The sequence below is a fragment of the Notothenia rossii genome (assembly GCF_949606895.1).
Source record: "Notothenia rossii genome assembly, chromosome: 8".
In the NCBI taxonomy this organism is placed as follows: Eukaryota; Metazoa; Chordata; class Actinopteri; order Perciformes; family Nototheniidae; genus Notothenia; species Notothenia rossii.
The window spans coordinates 79,886,751-79,904,832 of NC_136906.1; the positions used below are offsets into that span (position 1 = coordinate 79,886,751).

Genomic DNA, 18,082 nt, shown 5'->3' on the forward strand with positions numbered 1-18,082 from the left:
ACCCTGTTAACTGTGATGAATTAATGATTGGCAATTCAAACCAACAACGAAGGAAGAAAAATATAATATTACAGTATAGTATAGAGCTCCTGCGGTCACGTGACTTTTGGTTATCAGCCACCATTTTGGCAGTAAACATGACGACCGGCGCCAGCGTTTTCCTACCGTGCGAGTATACATCTCATTTTAATTCAAGTGAAATTCGGCTTTATAGTACAAAATTAGAAAGATTAAATATAAGCGACCCATATAATGCACCCGGTGTGCTTTTCAAGAGCATAACCTCCTGCTCTGAAGACGATGTACCCGACTTGCGCTACGCGGACATCCACAGCTATCTTGTAAGCTTTCCATCAGTGTACTCAGGAGACTCCCTCAGAGCTTACAAAAGCTTGGAGGCTTACAAATGGTGTCAGTCCGGCTTCGTAAACAACATTCAACTGTGGAGTCTTACATCCAAAAACTTCGGCATCATCACTGCGATTTGTATCTTGAGTAACACTGCGCACTGGGTCGCAATCTACTTGGTTTCTCTAGAAATATTTCAAAGCAATCAATGATACAAACAGTCTTCTCGTAGTCACCATTTCTAAATACATATGGAAGAGATGTTCTTAAAGATTCTCTTTCAGGCCACACCACTACACTTGGCACCAGTCTACAATAAATCAAATTAACACAGTGTTTGAAGTGCCTGGAGACAGTAGTTGGATCGATGCCAAAATAAAAACCCAAAAAGTCAAATGTGAAGTTCATTCGAAGCTTCATCAAAGTCAACATGTATTGTTGAAAACATGTTATTGATGATTTAAGTTTGAGAAATGGAGCCAAATATTGAAAAATGGTCATAAGACTGCTAACCCAGTGAGGACATTCACCTTTTTATCATCATTATGCAAACTAATCTCTGTCAGGGTCTTCCTATTTATCTTGTCCCTTAACAACATGTTTTCAGTCCTTAGAGCTTGGCATTCTAGCTCAAGACACTGGATGCGGTTAGAACAGGTTTCAGAGGTGCATGGTGGTGTTGCTGGATCAGGCTGGACAGGATCTTCATCGCCTGAGTCTACCAAAGGATCTGAGATGGGGGGCTCCTTCAAAGGCTCTGTGATTTGGTCTTCTTGGGCTGCCTTGTTCTGGGGACAATCAGTTGATGTCCTGATGAAAACACAGAAGCAGCAAAATAAGCTTTCATGCATACAATACTGATGGCAGTTTACATGTTTACAGTCTGACATGTTTAATGGAAATCATATGATATTAGCCTTCATTAAATGACTGGTGTGACGTTTTTGTTTAGAACCATATCACGGCAGTTAACTATTTGAAATAAAAATAATCTGAATAACACACCGATAACAAGTAGACCCAACATGTAATCAGACAGGAGTTTGATCTACCAACCTTTGACGGATGGCTTCTGCAGATAGCTTTGCCTGCTCTACTTTGTGCAATTTAGCCTTCTGCCTTCTGTTAAAAACCTCCAGTCTCGTTTTTCGTCTCCTCTTCTCTGGAGATGGAAGGTAATCAAAAATTGACGGAATAAAATCCGGACTCAACGGGTTATCACTCTTTCTCCCTAAAAAATAAGAAGGAATATTTTCAACACGGGTTTGTTTACCACTAGCTTGCTACAAGCTAACTGGCTAGGCTGCACCAGAGCCACACTTGTTGAGTTAAAAAGGGACATCACAGAGTCCGTTAGCTAGGGTGCTAGATTCTACTTCGGTAAAAATTAAACTGACCAGAAACTTTTTGTAGCATTGTACTGTATTCCTTCACCCACCTGATATGAAGTGATCACTGCATAAGCGATAGCAAACGGCCGGGGGGTCCCATCTTTCAGTCTTGTTCAGACGGCTCCTGGCTCTTTTAATCGCTGCGATCCACTTTTCCCTCCTCTCCGCGTCTTTTGGAATGCGATAATAGGATACACCTTTCTTCTTCCCACGCCTATTTGTGCAACCTGGTGCACAGCAGTTATCCACCATCCTCGACAGTCTGCCAGTGCCTGCCAATGAATTTACTGACGCGATTACTGCCAAAATGGCTGCCCCCTTCGTTTCTCGTCACGTGACCAGCATATGTGACATCATCCGCAGGAGCTCTATACAGTGTCAATGTGATCTTTTCATGAGTTTGGGCTCATTGTTAACTTTCCTCAAATAAGTTTCCATGTCATAACAAGAACAGGACGTAATCAGTGTTGCAACACAAGATTTATTCAGAGCAAGAGATGCCAACACCAGCATGATAAAAATTGTACAAACTTCACAAGTGAAATTAAAATATCACGTAGCAACTCGTGACCTTAAACATACAGCAAAAATATCAACAAAAACCATGCCATGTGGTAAGAAAAACTGTTGTTGAAAGTTTGCGAGTGACACAGAAAAAGGGGTAAAAAGGAGAGAAAATGAATGTTGTATAAAAACCCCTTCATCAATGCACCGCCCAAAAGAAACTAACATTTTCATAAACTGATGATTTCACAAATATTCATATGGATTTATTTTGCATTCTAGCATGTCACATGTTAGTGTTGAGATTTTTCTATGTAAATAGTTACAGTTTAGCTTTTACATCTGATATTACAATATCTAGTCTATTGAATTGTCTTTAAGTGGCAGAATTGTGCTTTAACTCCCATCTCCTTTGTTTTCAGTTAAGAATAACCCACTAAATAAAAAATACAAGCTGTCAGTCTATCTAATGCAGAGGTTTACTGGCAGGAAGCTGCAGACACAAAGCTTTGGACAGAGATGTGAAATCAGGGAATGAGGCTTTGCAGTAAAAGTCCAAAGAAGACGCATCTTTAAAGGAAAACTCCCCCAGTTAGCCGTCTGACGTTTGCTTTTCCTTCCTGTGGGAAACTGGACTGATTGGAAACCGGATCCTTTCCTCACTCACCAATTAAATCTTCATGATTTGGTCAAAGTTGAGGATGGTTAACACCTTAAATGTCTTTTAAATGATATTTATACATATTTTCTACACATTTGAGCAAGATTAAGTGAGTTAAAGTGTGTATTTCAAACCCAACCAGCCCCTAATTATCAAATACTCTTGATGTCTTCTAGTCTAACTTCATTTAGAAAACAAAATGCTGAACATATTGTCACATGGAAAGTTTGGGGTGGCTACCTCAAGGCAAATATAATTGTATATTTATTATTTGAGCGATTGCAACAACTTTTGATCCCTTTCTCTATTGAAAGGCATTTTGAAAAAAGTAGGAAATCTGCAACTGAGCTCATTTTCAGAAAAGGTTGAGGTTCGACACTGAACCAGATTGATGATTTTGCTTTTGAGAAATCGCAATCTTTCACCGCCAATATGTCATGGTGGATGGGTCTAAATATTTCAATATAACCATTGTTGCTATGGAGAGTAAACCAGATGTCACAAAGGCTTAGGGGCATTAAGGATGAGCACGGACAGCTGGGGTTTAAACTTTGTGATTGGATGTGTTTCCCCAAAATGCACTTTGGGAGTTGCATTTCACTTTCACCGTTAGCTTTTCCGAAGACAGGTTTGTTTCTTCGACTCAAATAGTTCTCTAGTATAGCTGTTAATCTTTTGACGATTGAACTGACAGTAACCAAACATTGTCTACCCAGAAGATACATGGAAGTTTTACTTTCATGGAACCCTACACAGCCGAAACAAGCTCCTCACATTTCTCTATCGTCAGGTTGACCAAAGAGAAACAGTTCTTATATTAACCAAAGCAATACAATCCATAAATAATGTGGATAGAAAAGGAGCCTTTCCAATACTTATAGAAAAGGGTAATGTTTTCGAGAGGATTTCAAATAAACTTAAAGTGGTGGAGGTTAACAATGTAGGGGGACCAGAGGGGGAGTTGTCCTTTAAATAACTCATCTTCTCAGTTAAATCTGTTTCAGGGTTCTTTCATCCAGGAATCACCAGCACAAAGTCTTGTCAAAGTCACAGTTTCCACAAACTCGCTGTACAGTTTTTGCTTCATTTACCACGTGATAATACTTTGACAAACTCCAATAAAGTGCATGCATGATCGACGGTGTTCAGAAAACATTTTTCAGTCAGTACTGTGATTTCAGACTGAATGTCAACGTAAGGCCGATTCAGATCAAATACTCAGTCGGTAAATTCAGTGCGCAGACGTCGCGTTCACGACTGCTGGCTTAGTTTTTCTTCATCTTTTCAATAACAATCAAAGATAATAATAAAAAGTGCTGCTTGGTCATCATGTCGTCTGCCATCATTTCCCATTGTGTCTCACACAATAGGATGCATGATTGAAAAGACGTTTTCTACAGAACGAGTGCAATATACAATGATGGATGGGGACGTTTGACCCTGTAAGTCCAGTGGAGCCGTCAGCCTTTAGATAGAAAAAATCATATCTACAAATCCATACGCCTGCCAAGTGCCTCTTAATTGACAATAAAAACATCAAAACATGGAAACAAAGGTGTCCCTGTGCAAAGTCGAACATGACAGAACCAAAGTCCTTTCACCCGCGTCAGATTCCTAAAACATGATTGTAGTAAAAGGTTATACAAAACGCAATACATTTATAGTTAGTAAAAAGATCTATCTGCTCTATGCTAGTTTTATTCATAAGAAATTGCATATACCCAAACATTTTTTTTCATATAGATTGCATCCCATATCTAAACCAACAATTTTATATTATCGTACCAATATTGCTGACACATTGCCTTATTAGCTAGTTCAAGGTTGATGATTAAAAGAAATTCAGAATGGCAGATTGTCTCCTACGTTTTCTGTAGCCATTGGTCTTTCCGCTTCGTTCTCCAACAAAGAAAAGCGACGGTTTAAAACGAAACAACTCCGAAGGGGATGATGGGATTTGCACCAGTAAGTTTCCGTGTCATGATGTTTGAAATCTTCTTGCTTAAAGCATTGGTTCTTCTTCTACTTTAGCTAAAGATTTACAGTAATATTGTTTTCAAACATTACAAATATCAATGAATTACATCCATTAAACGACCTGTTTTCAGCTCGTGAGAAAAGCCTTTCAAAAATGATTGCTCTTCAGCTTTCCCTTTTTCCTTTCTGCTCCCCATGTAACCCGTGACGCCCAGTTTTTTCGCGTTAAAATAAGAAATGATTCAAGCTTACAATAAATACATATACACTAGAATGTGCATACATTAGCAGCTATAAACAGTACATCACATTATATTAGGTCATATGAAAATGTACAAAACGTGAATGTTCGTTTAAAACGTTGTTTTTCAAAGCAAGGCAACGACAATCAAAATGATAAAAAAAGATACCCATGGAGTTGAGAGCATAACAGCAGTAGAATTAAAAGAGCTATCGTAGATTACAGCAGCAAAAAACAACCCGTAACCCTCTTTTTGATTTTTTTTTTTGTTGTTTTTGCTTTGCATTTGTTATTTTGGCCTCAGCCAGGGCTAGACCTGGATCCCCTGAACGGCCTGTTTGATGTTCTCCAGCAGCGCCTTGTTCTCCGGGCTCTGGTACTGGTCCTGGTGAGTGTACATGTCTGTCAATGTACTCACATAAGTGTCAAAGTTCTGTTCATTCATTGGCTCCTGTGAGGGGAAAGAAACCCATGAAGAAGAAACAAACAATCAGAGGGATTAGAGTTTGTGTTTTTCAACAGAATCAGAGTCTGTGAAACATTTTGGGAAAAGGTTTGGAGGACAAGCGGGAAGCAAGGGAGGAAGGGATTACCATCAGGGAAGCATGGCTTGTTTACACAAATATTTCATTTTTAATAACGTTTAAATCTCTTGATTAATATCTATACTTCATCCTGTGAAAGTCTACGAAAAGCAACTCCAACACATGCACAAATCAGGAGAGGGATGGTTGGCTAGTGGATGGATGGAAGGTTTATGTTTAGCATATGGAGACAAAATCAGGATTTTGAAAACTAATGGAAGATTTATGTGCAGATGAAGGAGACACAACTGGAGGTTCGGCGAGTTTTGGACATGAAGAAATGTCTAAGAAACACAGAATTGTCGTCCTCATTACTAGCCTTACTGTTTGAGTTCAACACTAGTGTGCAAAGCAAACAAGTGTTGAAACAACTTTGAACAGGTTTTAATCGAAAGTTCTACTGGAAAGAAATCAAGATTTCTGTTTCTTTGGAAAAGCAAAGAAATATTTCAAAATGGTGGCATTCCTCAAGGAGCGATAATAGGGCCCCTTTCTTTTGCCTTCTTGTGTGCTTTTTTAGTTCAACTTCTCAAAGGATGACGTACATAGTAGACAATTCAACACCTCAAGGTTTACAAATAATGGCTATATTCATTGTCTGGTGTTTCGTGCTTTCTGTGGAAAGTAACAACACTGTCTCGTACAAAATCCAAATGTTTAACAATTGCACTAAACTCTTGTATCCTGCAGTTTAAATGGGTAGTTGGGAGGGAAGGGATGACAGTGCAGAAGAGAAGGATAATTGGATAAAGGATAAATGGATCTCTTACTCTGGGAGGCATCTGTAAACAGCAGTTATGCTTTACTGGGGCCTCTTTCTGTGGCAGCGGTTTCTACAGGAGAGGGTGTACAGAGAAGTCTATTATCCCGCTGGACACACAGTGGCGTCACAAGGCTTCATCGCTACACTGAGGGAAAAAAAACTCGAAACGTCCGCCTCAACAAGTCATTATCCCTCCGGCTCTGTTCAAACTGCAGCTGAGAGCTTTCACAACTATGAATCTTGAAAACAAAAGACTCTTTATGAGCCCTAAAACTAAAATACCTATCCTAGAGTACATCTGAACGCTTACACAAAGTCTAGAAGTGTGAATTAAGCCTTAGCATAAGCATACTTGTTTTTTTTCCAACGCAAATCGACAAATCTGAGGAATTTAGATGCAGCTATATATATTTATATATTCCTGGTTTCAGGAGGGATAAAGATCAAATGACTTGGTAAAACTGAATGTGCTGTCCCCCAATACCAGAAGGACAAAAGCAAAAGAGCTTTAGTTACCAGATAACGTTAGGGTTACACTATGTTACAAGAGATTATCCAATTAGCCCCAGTCTTCTTTCTCACTGAGACATTATGATGTAAAAACAGCCATCACTCAAACTGAAAAGAGACGAGGCCGTTTGTTAATGTGAAACTCTGTGAGGCGTTGTAAAGCACAGAAGAAGAAGCACAGCATGGACCGCTGGGAAAAAAGAAGAAGGTGGCGAACAGAAAGAAGCAGATGAGGAAAAAACCCTGAGTGTTGTTATAGACTTCAATTAAAATCCTTTGCAGATGTTAGCTGGCATCAGATAAGTGGGAGTCTGTACTGTCCTACAAGAGATGTCATTAAAATAGGGCTAAAGGCAAGACACAGAAAGACATCTAACAGAAGATCCATCGGATAATATACTATATATACAATATTTAGTTCATTATTAAGTCATAAAACGTATACTTTCTTCAATGGAAAAGCAACAAAATATGACTGATATGTTATATTTGTACCACTCTTTTAACCCTAACCTCATCTGTCAGGATCTGTAGGATATCATTTGTCAGAAAATAATCGAAGGCAAAGCTGATGAGTCTATATTATAGTATATATTTCTTTCTAAGCTTTTAAATGTTTCATATCAAAAATCATTTTATTTTACTTCTCCCCCAAGCAAGCACAGACGCAGCTCAAGGTCTAAGTTGACAAAGCCATGACAATGAAGTCATTTGATTGGTTTAAAAAAAAGAGTACCATCGAGGTGCACATAGCTTCTCTTGGATCACTGGACTTAAACTCCCACTGTACATTTGACATTTATATTCAATCTAATATTTAATAATCAATTTCTTGCACAATTAATGTATAAATAATATCCTGCTTTTTATTTTGTTGCTGTAAATTTGTATTTCCACAACTTTTTTCATGCTATTTTATTTCTATTTGAGATTATTACATTTTGGAATGTTTATTTATAGTCTTTTAATTTCTCTTATGTACAATGCCTTTTCCTTTTATGCTGCTGTAACGCAAACATTTCCCTAATTTGGATCAATAAAGTACTTCTTATCTTATTTAAGATGTTTCTTACCCAGGGATGGCAAAAGTACACACATCCTTTACTCGAGTAGAAGTACAGATACTCGTGTTTAAAAATACTCTGGTGAAAGTAGAAGTACTGACTAAACTTCTTTCCTCAAGTCAAAGTAAAGAGGCTTTGAAATGTACTTCAGTAAAAAGTACCCATAACTAGCAGCTGTTTTAAAGAGTACCTGACCTCCCTTTATATTAATAGAACAATAATGTCATTGTTAGCTAATGAATGTTTCCATGGTGACCAACGGCAACATGACAACGTTTTCATTGGTCCCTCTTCTTTAGAGAAGACCAGGAAATGATGGATACACGGATCGTGTTCAAATCAATAGGCACGCAATGACTCTAAATAATAATGATCACGCCACCAAACACACATTCAGACTAAAGGAACCAGCCTGTTTGGAAAATGAGAGAAGTAGAAAGTACAGGTATTTGAGTTCAACATGTGAGAAGTAGAAAGTACAGGTATTTGTGTTCAACATGTAAGAAGTAGAAAGTACAGGTATTTGAGTTCAACATGTAAGAAGTAGAAAGTACAGGTATTTGAGTTCAACATGTAAGAAGTAGAAAGTACAGGTATTTGAGTTCAAGTGTGTGTAAGAAGTAAAAGTAAAAAGTCGTCAGATAATAAGTAGTGGAGTAAAGCACTGATACAGAAAAATGTACTTAAGTACAGTAACAAAGTATTTGTACTCCACTACTTCCCACCTCTGCTCTCACCATGTGTGGAAGCTGGATGTTGGCGAGGCTGTTGATGAGCGACTGGCTGAGGTTGGCGAGCTCGTGCAGCAGCGAGTCGTTCTGATGCTCGATCACCTTGTTCTCCTCCTCGATGGACTTCAGGTTCGTCTCCAACGAGGTGATCTGCCATGAGAGGGAAACAATGTGAGCAGCATTTACTTTTTTTTATAATTTTGCACATTTCTGAACAATACGACCACTTTTGAAACTGCTCAATTCTTCCACTTTTCTGCACAGTTTGTCATGTTCTTATTCTTTCCTATACATTTTTATTCTGAGTAGAGATTGAATATCTATTTATATATAAACCTGTTTTGATTAAAGCCTTGTTTACTCTTCATATCTGGTGAACAATGGCCGGCTGATCTTTAAGAATTTGAGATATTTTGCAAGCTCTTCCATGTAAAAGGCTGCATCATCTGCATCTGATTTAGTGAGATTCCCTTTACAATATGTTTCTATATTAACGTTTTAAACCCTTAATACTGACAATAGTTAAACAGTTCATACACATGATCAGTCCGTCACTAGACTCTGGTTTATTTGAATCAGGTTTCCAAAGGAGCATCAACCCATACACCTAATTTATTTATCTGAATCAGTCGAATAGGGTCTTACTTGTGTCCTCAGTTTTAACATGTCGGACTCCACTTGATTGTTGGACTCGTTCAGATCTTTGATTTCTTCATCCAGCTGTTTGATTTCTTCATCATTTTCGATGCCTGGCACCAAAAACAACATGTGATCAGATTTAGAAGCTGCGATTTTTCTTCTTCTTTTTTTCAAATAGTTTTTTTATTGTGTTTGACTCTGACCTTTGCTTGCTCTTTGCTTGATTGTCAGCATCTCCACGCCGCTCATCCTCGCCTTCTTCATGGCCGAGGTGGCACGGGGACAACCAGAGAGACTGGAATAAAACACACACACACACACACACAGGCATACATTGACGAAAACTTGACTGCTATGGGTTATCAATTTGCTGCAAAATGTACAAATCTGTGCTAGCTGATTAAACTTTCAACGACAATTCCACTTATTTTATAGTCTGTTAGCGTTCAAATCTAATTGTCTGTGTTACTACTACAAGTACATTTCTAATAACTGATCAATAAATTATCAGTTTTTGTATTTTATATTCTGCATATTGGTAATTTCCCATTATTATTGGTCATGTAGCTCATACAGTACAAATGAACAGCTACTGCCTAGGAAGTCATTGTTATTATAATAGCATATCATCTGCATAAGCACATTTAAATGAAAACAGTAGCCAATGACACAGAGCCACGCCCATCTTAAAGCTAAAGGCTCTTTGAGCATGTTTCCTCTCAGTGATCGTGCTGTTATGTTCAATGTTTGTTTTAGCCAATGACACCACAATTTCCTTCGGGATGAATAAAGTCCGATCTTATCTTATCTTATCTTTAAACTAAAACAGTAGCCAATGACACAGAGCCACGCCCACCTCCGATGCGTGAGGAAGCTCCCGCTGACGTGTCCCGACCCGTCGCAGCCGGGCGTCGGGCAGCTCATGCCGTCCGTCTTCCCCGACTTCCAGACGAACTGCGACCCGTTCACGTAGCTGTCCTTCTGCCGCTTGGCCGCCAGGGGGCAGCCCGACGCACTGCGGTGGGACGCGTACTTCCCCGTCACATGACCCTGCCCGTCACAACCCGGCACTGGACACCTGAGAGGAAGAAGAGGAAGAAGAGGAAGAAGAAAAAGACCAGGAGAGGAAATTAATCACAGTCAGAATTGAGTGCATTTGTTTGTTTTTTCTAACTACCTCAAAACCCTTAGATTTATCAGCTTTCTTATTTATAAGTAGTTATCACCGCAATAAATCGTGTTTGATTTTGTCTTCATGCAAAATATTGTTAACCTATCCAAAACGATATATGCATACAATTTCGTAAGCTTATCAGTATTGGCTTTAACGCAAACCATGATCTTTCTCTAAACTTTACTCAGCATTTTGGTGCAAAAACAAGTTAGATGTTTCCTGTTAAGACTGAAGTATATTTTGAAAATTCTATTTGGAAATGCCGGGTCATTTGTAGGAAAACACAGGAAACAAACCACTTATTTTCATTAGATTTGCAAACCTTTGTATCAGGATATGTTTGAGTTACTGAGCTATAACATGAAAACCACTGCAGAAGTGTCTGTGAGGGAGGTCACAACTACCGTATTGACCCGAATATAAGACGGGTTCTTTTTCCTAGAAAACAATCTGGAAAAGAGGGGTCGTCTTAAATTCGGGGTTTAGACTTTTCGATGTAATTACACAGTCACGACAACAGATCGAGTCAAACGAGTGTTCCCCCAAGCGAGACACTGTCTTAAAGTACGGTAACAGCAACAGGAGAGGGCTAGAGACCAACTCGAACAGCGTGGCTCAAAAGTAGCCGAGTTATCAATCAAGAGAGGTGAAGTTACGATGACAATTTTAAGATAATGGTGATCATCGAAGCAGAGTCATCAAACAACTGTCGAGCAGCAAAGACATATGGTGTTACTGAGTGTAACGTTAGAAGATGGAGAGCCCAAAAAGACTGCCTTAAAATGTAAACAGTGAGAGAAAAGCATTGCGCGGTCCAGTTCCCAGAGAAAAAGGTATTTTTCCGAAAATGGGTCTTGAAAAAAAGGGGTCTTACATGATACTTGTTAGACGGTTTTATCCAAAGCGACTTAGATATTCAATATTGTGGGCAATTCCCACAGGAGCAATTTGGGGTGAAGTGTCTCAGGGACACAACGACATGCTGACTGCAGTGGGGTTTGAACCTGTGACCCCCTGATCCGAACACCTACGCAGAACCCACTGGGCCACACGCCTCCTCACACAGGTCTTCTTATATTCGGGTCAATACTTAATAATTATTCCAAAAATGGGTCTTGAAAAAGAGGGGTCTTCTTATATTCGGGTCAATACGGTGATTTCCAAGGCCCAAGAGATGAGCAGGACGCACTCAGCTTGCTCTGCAGATGACACCTCCTCAATTTCTACCCAGCCTCCTTTGCTTCTAGATCCCTAAACGCCTTCCTTTGTGACATTTGTTCTGATTATAAATGAGCCTGAGCTGAGGTTAAGCTTAATTATTATCCACCGTTAACGACGGAGCAGCAACAGCTGGCCGCAGACTGACACCCGCTGAACTTAGATTCTCAAGGTCGTTTTGTCTTAGCATTACGGCTCTGCTTTAAGGGAAATGTCAAACGCTCACTAGTGCTAACCTTTAGTGGATCGGGTCTGCAGGGAAACGTGAAGTGAAGTGGAAAACTGACTGTATATCCTTTCTACAATATTCCCTCCCAAAGTAAGAAAGGTCAGCGCACACGGGACGCATCGTAAGATACAGTGGCTGGGTGGATCTGTCTGAGAACTGTCACTGTAATGAGGCTATTTTTATATCTCTTTATATATTCATAGGCAATATGAATGTTGAGGTTATAAAGTTAGGAAAACGGTATCAATACAGATGTTCTAAGGGGCAGATTTGTTGGTACATTTTTAAGTTAAATTTCTCATCAATTAGTCAACAGAGACAGATACAACATCTCTATTAATCAATTAATCATCAAAAGTAATATGAACACATTTTTCCAGCATCAAAAGGCAGCTGTTTTTTGTTTTATTGACACTATCCGGGAAACAACACCAAGTTGAAAAACTGTGCTAAATGTTGATCATTGTAACCCTAACCCGAGCTGTCCACAAATCCAGGGGTGTGTTCCAATACCTTCAAAATCGAATTTATTTTTCTTCAGTAAGCAATTGAGGGTTCCAGGTGCAGTTTTATGACAGAGTAAGAGGTCTTAATTGAGTATTCTGTACTTTGTAAGTGCAGCCGCAGGTTGTATTAAGGTAAAAATGTTGATTTAGAAAACAGCCCGAGTGTGAAAAGCTTGTTGCAGCTTAATCGAGCATAAAACTACAGTACAGTATCTGAATCTTGTCAACGTGACAAAGGGGAGACCATTGTCGACTTTGAATCCTCAAATTGTCCGAAACGTTCCTACAAATGAATCCAAATTTGAATAGGTGTCTGCTGGAAGTGTAAACAGGCAACTGGTTTCCAAACAAGTACTGTATATCATAAATGCTTGACACCTCCTCAAAAAATGTAATGTTCTCTCTCATTAATGTCACAAAATTAACATGTTTTCATCGTCATTCTGTTTGTCCGTTCCTTCTCGACCGCTCGGGTTCATAATGGATTTATTTAGCTTGTTGGCGGTGAAACACATCTCTATGACTGGATGTGATGAAGGTTTCTGGCTCTCTTCCATCAGAGAGAGGTTAGGAGCTAATTTAAGAGCCTTATTTAGTCAATCGATTGCAAAGATACTTTTTGGAGGGTACTATTCAAAGTTCCTTGCTGAAACTTCCCATTATTCATGTTTGAAGATAACAAATCGTACTTGATTGGCTCCTGGTCGTCCTTTTCCTCTTTGCTGTGGAGGATTTTGATGCCGCTCTTCTTGGCTCGTGGACAACCGGACAAACTGCGGGACAGAAGACACACATAAATATAAAAACCGGTACAGGGGAGTACTGATTATTTCATTTGTTGCATCTCCAAGCATGACTGCAGCCAGTTGTTGTCTAAAGCGTGGTTACTGCACCTCCTGTGGGAGGCATAGTTTCCAGTGATGTGTCCAGATCCATCGCAGCCGGGGGTCGGACACCTGAGGCACAAACAGAAGCGTTAAAAAACGGCCCTGATTTTACCACCATCCAGGCCTGGTCTGCGGTCAAATCATCTTAGAATCCATCTTTCTTGGGAAGATTGCTAACGAACTGTGCTAGCTGTACGAATTGTTTTAATGCTAACTATGCCAAGATCTTTGTTTTGATCTGATTCCTGTTTTATTTTGAAGGTCTGGGGTCATATCATCCTAGAATCCATTTTTCTGAGGAAGATTCCTAATGAGCTATACTAGGTGTACGCACTTTTTTAGCGCTAACAATGTCAAGATCTTTGTTTTAATCTTTTGTCTGTTTTATTTTGAAGGTCTGCGGTCAAATCAACTTGGAATCCATTTTTTTTAGGATGATCGCTAACGAACTGTATTAGCTGTACGAATTGTTTTAATGCTAACTATGTCAAGTTCCTTGTTTTGATCTATTTCCTGTTTTATTTTGAAGGTCTGCGGTCAAATCATCCTAGAATCCATCTTTTTGGGAAGATTCCTAACTAACAACTAGAACGAACTTTTCTATGTAAAGATCCTTGTTTTTGATCTGATTCCTGTTTTATTTTTGAAGTTCTCTCCCACTGTGTCTTGTTACTTCCTGTCTTTGAGTGTTTTCCCGCCTGTTTTGATTGTCTGTCCTTGCTTTAGCTGCACTTCATCCCCTCGTTAGTTTCAGCTTGTATTTAAATCCTGGTTTTCTGTTAGTCTTGGTCAGATTATTGAATGTCCTTCAATGTGTAGATCTGGTCTGGTTTGGTCTGGTTTGGTCTGGTTTGGTCTGGTTTGGTCTGTTCTGATCCGTTCTGTTCTGGTCCGGTTTGGTTTGGTCTGGTCTCTTCTGGTCTGGTCTGGTTTGGTCTGGTCTGGTTTGGTTTGGTCTGGTTTGGTCTGGTTTGGTCTCTTCTGATCCATTCTGTTCTGGTCTGGTTTGGTCTGGTCTCTTCCGGTCTGGTCTGGTTTGGTCTGGTCTCTTCTAGTCTGGTCTGGTTTGGTCTGGTTTGGTTTGGTCTGGTTTGGTCTGGTTTGGTCTGGTCTGGTTTGGTCTGGTCTTTTCTGGTCTGGTCTGGTCTGGTTTGGTTTGGTCTGGTTTGGTCTCTTCTGATCCGTTCTGTTCTGGTCTGGTTTGGTTTATTCTGGTCTCTTCTGGTCTGGTCTGGTTTGGTCTGGTCTCTTCTAGTCTTGTCTGGTCTGGTCTCTTCTGGTCTGGTTTGGTTTGGTCTGGTCTCTTCTAGTCTGGTCTGGTCTGGTCTCTTCTGGTCTGATTTGGTCTTGTCTGGTTTGGTCTGGTCTCTTCTGGTCTGGTTTGGTTTGGTCTGGTCTCTTCTAGTCTGGTCTGGTCTCTTCTGGTCTGATTTGGTCTGGTCTGGTTTGGTCTGGTCTCCAACCCTTACCTTGCATTGCCTGAATAAAACCTAAAACAGTGACAAATTGATGCTTGGCATGTGTGGCTATAAATCCAAATCCATGGCTTTAATGTTGATGGTTTATTATTTCATCTTCTCCAGTCCCTTCTCTTTTCTTTTTTGTTTTCGTTACTCCAAAAAATGTAGGAAAGATGTTCAACGGAATGTCAATGAGCTCTCGAGAAAAGGTAGCTGGCCAAATAGCGTAGTTTTGGATGTGCTCATTTTCTTTTAAAACAAACCAACATCTCCATAGTCTCTGAAGTCGATCTCTTCGCCCCGCAGTCGTCCTTTTGACCTATTGATCTTTTGGAAAAGCGGTTAGGAAAACACTTCCTGTAGGACAAACGTATTTTGAGTATTTGACCGCAGCCCAGGTCTCGCTTAGTGGTCTTGACTGCAGCCATGCTCTGAACATGCTCGGAGTATTTCAAACTGAAGAATCACCTGAGTTCTTGTGCGTTGGGACTCATCATCCCGCGGATGTTCTTGTCGGCCAGCTGGCAGCTCGACAACCTGCGGGAGGAGAAGAGATACAAACTGAATATTTACAATAGGGGGGGTTACCTTGGTTGCTGATTGGCTAATGGTTACTCAAGCCAAAAAATCATTATGACATCATAAAGTGGCCAAAATCTGATCGGCTCATTTTCAGACAGGTTTTATATAAATGGATCAAAAAGAGAGAGAATCTTTGTTCCTGTAACTTTCAGAGTCTCTTTCCACAGAGTTCCACATGTTTACTGTATGTATAAAATATATAAAAAAGTGGATTTTGCATAATAGGTGACCTTTAAGGACTGGTCTAACTTTCCTCAAATAATAACGAATTGATTGATTGTTGTGCTTTTATCTTAATGTGTGCATATGTATAAATGTGTCTGTTGATTGTGTATATATAGGTATATACATATTTGTATACATATTTTTATATATATTTGTATTCTGGATTGTGGGAAACGGTATTTCGATCTCTCTGTCTGTACACACAAACTGAAAGATTGACAATAAAGTTGACTTTGACTTGACGATGAAAGTCAGATAATGTTTCCCATCATGGGACGACATATTGAAGTCTTGTTGGCTTTTATTTAAGCTTGTTATTCAGGGTTGAAGTGGTTGAAATAATCTATATTATGTAATCATGTGTTGTAAGACATGCTCTTGAGTTTCATCCTTTAGGTTATTTAAAGATACTTTTGTAACATTAACATTAAACATGTCTGTTTGCAGCGTGTCATAGGGTCTTGTAACATTTGATTGTAAAAGGTTGAAAGGGATAGTGCTGTGTGAGCTAAAAAGAAGTGTATAAAACCTGTGAGATTCTGTTATTCTTTAGACAGACACATACCGTATACTCTTGGTGGACTTGATGCAAGTACTCTGGCTCTTATAGTGTTGAACAACAATATAATAATTCTTTCAATCAGCAGTGTGTCTGTGTTTCGAAGGTTTCGGATCCATGACCAAGTAGTTTCTTACGTGATGAGCTCCTTCTTGCCCTCCTTGCAGGGCGGGTACTTGTGGTGTTTGGGGCTGGGCATGGTGACCTCTGCCGGGTAGCGCTGCTCGTCCATCAGCTCCTGGAACGGGTCCATCTCATCGCCCTGGTGCAGGGACGAGAAATAAGAAGACTACGATACGTCACTACATGCTCACAGATTATAATCATATCGGACAACGAATAATCAATACTTCATGTGATTTAATGCATTTAAAAACATATATAATGTCACTTTGTAGTGCGACACTTTTGGAGAGAGAATTGCCGATGACAATTTATAGTTAGGCAGATATTTGAGGCAGTTTTATTTGTCCTTTGTACAGTTCTGATTGGCCTGTTTGATCATAAAATGTAGTGATAATGTAAGCCGATTAAAACGTTCTTCTGTTTCTATTTAATCTTTATCAAATGATTTGTTTATAATAACAATGATTTTAATTTGGGGTGAATTTACGAGTTGACCAACAGAAAAACCTAATAATAATCTTGCTATTCTTTTTCATTCTAATAGTAAACTGAATATCCTTATGTTTTTAACTGTTGAGGCCCTAAGGAAATATATATTTAAAGAACAAATTAAAAAGCCTTAATCACAATTTGCATTGCGTTTCAGACCAAATAAAGAAGAAACTGATTGAATGCTTAAAAGCAGTTATTTGACCTGTTATTGTAATTATTGAGTACCCTGACAAAACCCCCATTATAACAGCTACATTCTGGAGCTTTTCCTTCATGTTGATAATTAAGTGTTATTTGATTATTTTGTAATGCTCCATTGATAAATAAGAAGCAGAATTGGTCCCCTTGGGCTCGGAAAGTGACTCTGTGATTCTGTGAATACTGCAGTCTACTCTGCAGTGCTCACATCACATCACTCCTCCCCAAGAATGTTTCAAGACCGCCTGAAAAGAATCCCATCAGCCGGCGAGCTGCAGGCTCCGGCCTCCTCTCAAATGTTGTGCTTCATTAACAAACGCAATTACTCTCCTGATTAAAACCTTTCACTTCAGCGCTCTAAATCCAACGAGGCAAATGTAGCAATTTGCTGCATGGACTGCTCTGTGTGGTATCAGATCTGCGAGGGTTTAAAGCGTGCAGAAGATCTAACGTGTTTTACTTATGTATTAGTGCTGTAATTCAGCTTTTTAGTGCACCGTGCTCCAAACTCCTGAAGCGTTTATTCAGAGGGAAGCTGATGATGCATGAAGCGCCGATTTCAACCACATGATGGCGCACTGAGGCTGGTGGAGAAACCTCATCAACCAGAGCTATTTTAAACTTAAAGGAGACATATCACAATCACTTCTAAGTTCATACTTTTGTTTTATTTGGTTTTAAAAAGAACACGTTTAGCAGCATTGATGTTTAAAAAATACAAAAAACATCTCCTAACACCTGCCTGAATATAGCTGTTTTAACATCTGAGATTTCTAACTAACTGTACTACAGTAGATGTACGAACTTTTCTAATGCTAAAAATATCAAGATCCTTGTTTTGATCTGATTCCTGTATTATTTTTGAAGTTCTCTCCCACTGTGTCTTGTTACTTCCTGTCTTTGAGTGTTTTCCCGCCTGCTCACTGGCCGTTTCTCAATCGCGAGTATACGTGCTGCATAGCAACTATTTCAAGTATACTACGTCATAGAGTGGCGCAGAATGCTGGGCATTT

General features: G+C 39.4%; 1 protein-coding gene and 1 long non-coding RNA gene across 2 annotated transcripts in view; both read right to left on the reverse strand.

Annotated features, from left to right (window-relative positions):
- Positions 1 to 6: 6 nt before the first annotated feature.
- On the reverse strand, positions 7 to 2,101 carry LOC307015281. The gene is made up of 3 exons (XR_013801455.1): positions 1,787 to 2,101; positions 1,405 to 1,579; positions 7 to 1,158 (listed from the first exon to the last, which is right to left on the reverse strand). It is a non-coding gene; the product is annotated as an uncharacterized lncRNA (long non-coding RNA).
- A 99-nt stretch (positions 2,102 to 2,200) lies between these two features.
- The window catches only part of myt1la (myelin transcription factor 1-like, a), an 85,318-nt gene continuing 69,436 nt past the window's right edge, over positions 2,201 to 18,082 (reverse strand). The window contains exons 17-26 of the mRNA XM_079645346.1: positions 16,391 to 16,542; positions 15,356 to 15,424; positions 13,434 to 13,496; positions 13,230 to 13,313; positions 10,270 to 10,491; positions 9,617 to 9,708; positions 9,420 to 9,523; positions 8,781 to 8,924; positions 6,477 to 6,539; positions 2,201 to 5,573 (exon numbers count right to left, since the gene is read on the reverse strand). Of these exons, the coding sequence (XP_079501472.1) occupies positions 5,433 to 5,573; positions 6,477 to 6,539; positions 8,781 to 8,924; positions 9,420 to 9,523; positions 9,617 to 9,708; positions 10,270 to 10,491; positions 13,230 to 13,313; positions 13,434 to 13,496; positions 15,356 to 15,424; positions 16,391 to 16,542 (1,134 nt within the window). The 3' untranslated portion in view covers positions 2,201 to 5,432. The remainder of the gene's footprint in view (positions 5,574 to 6,476; positions 6,540 to 8,780; positions 8,925 to 9,419; positions 9,524 to 9,616; positions 9,709 to 10,269; positions 10,492 to 13,229; positions 13,314 to 13,433; positions 13,497 to 15,355; positions 15,425 to 16,390; positions 16,543 to 18,082) is intronic.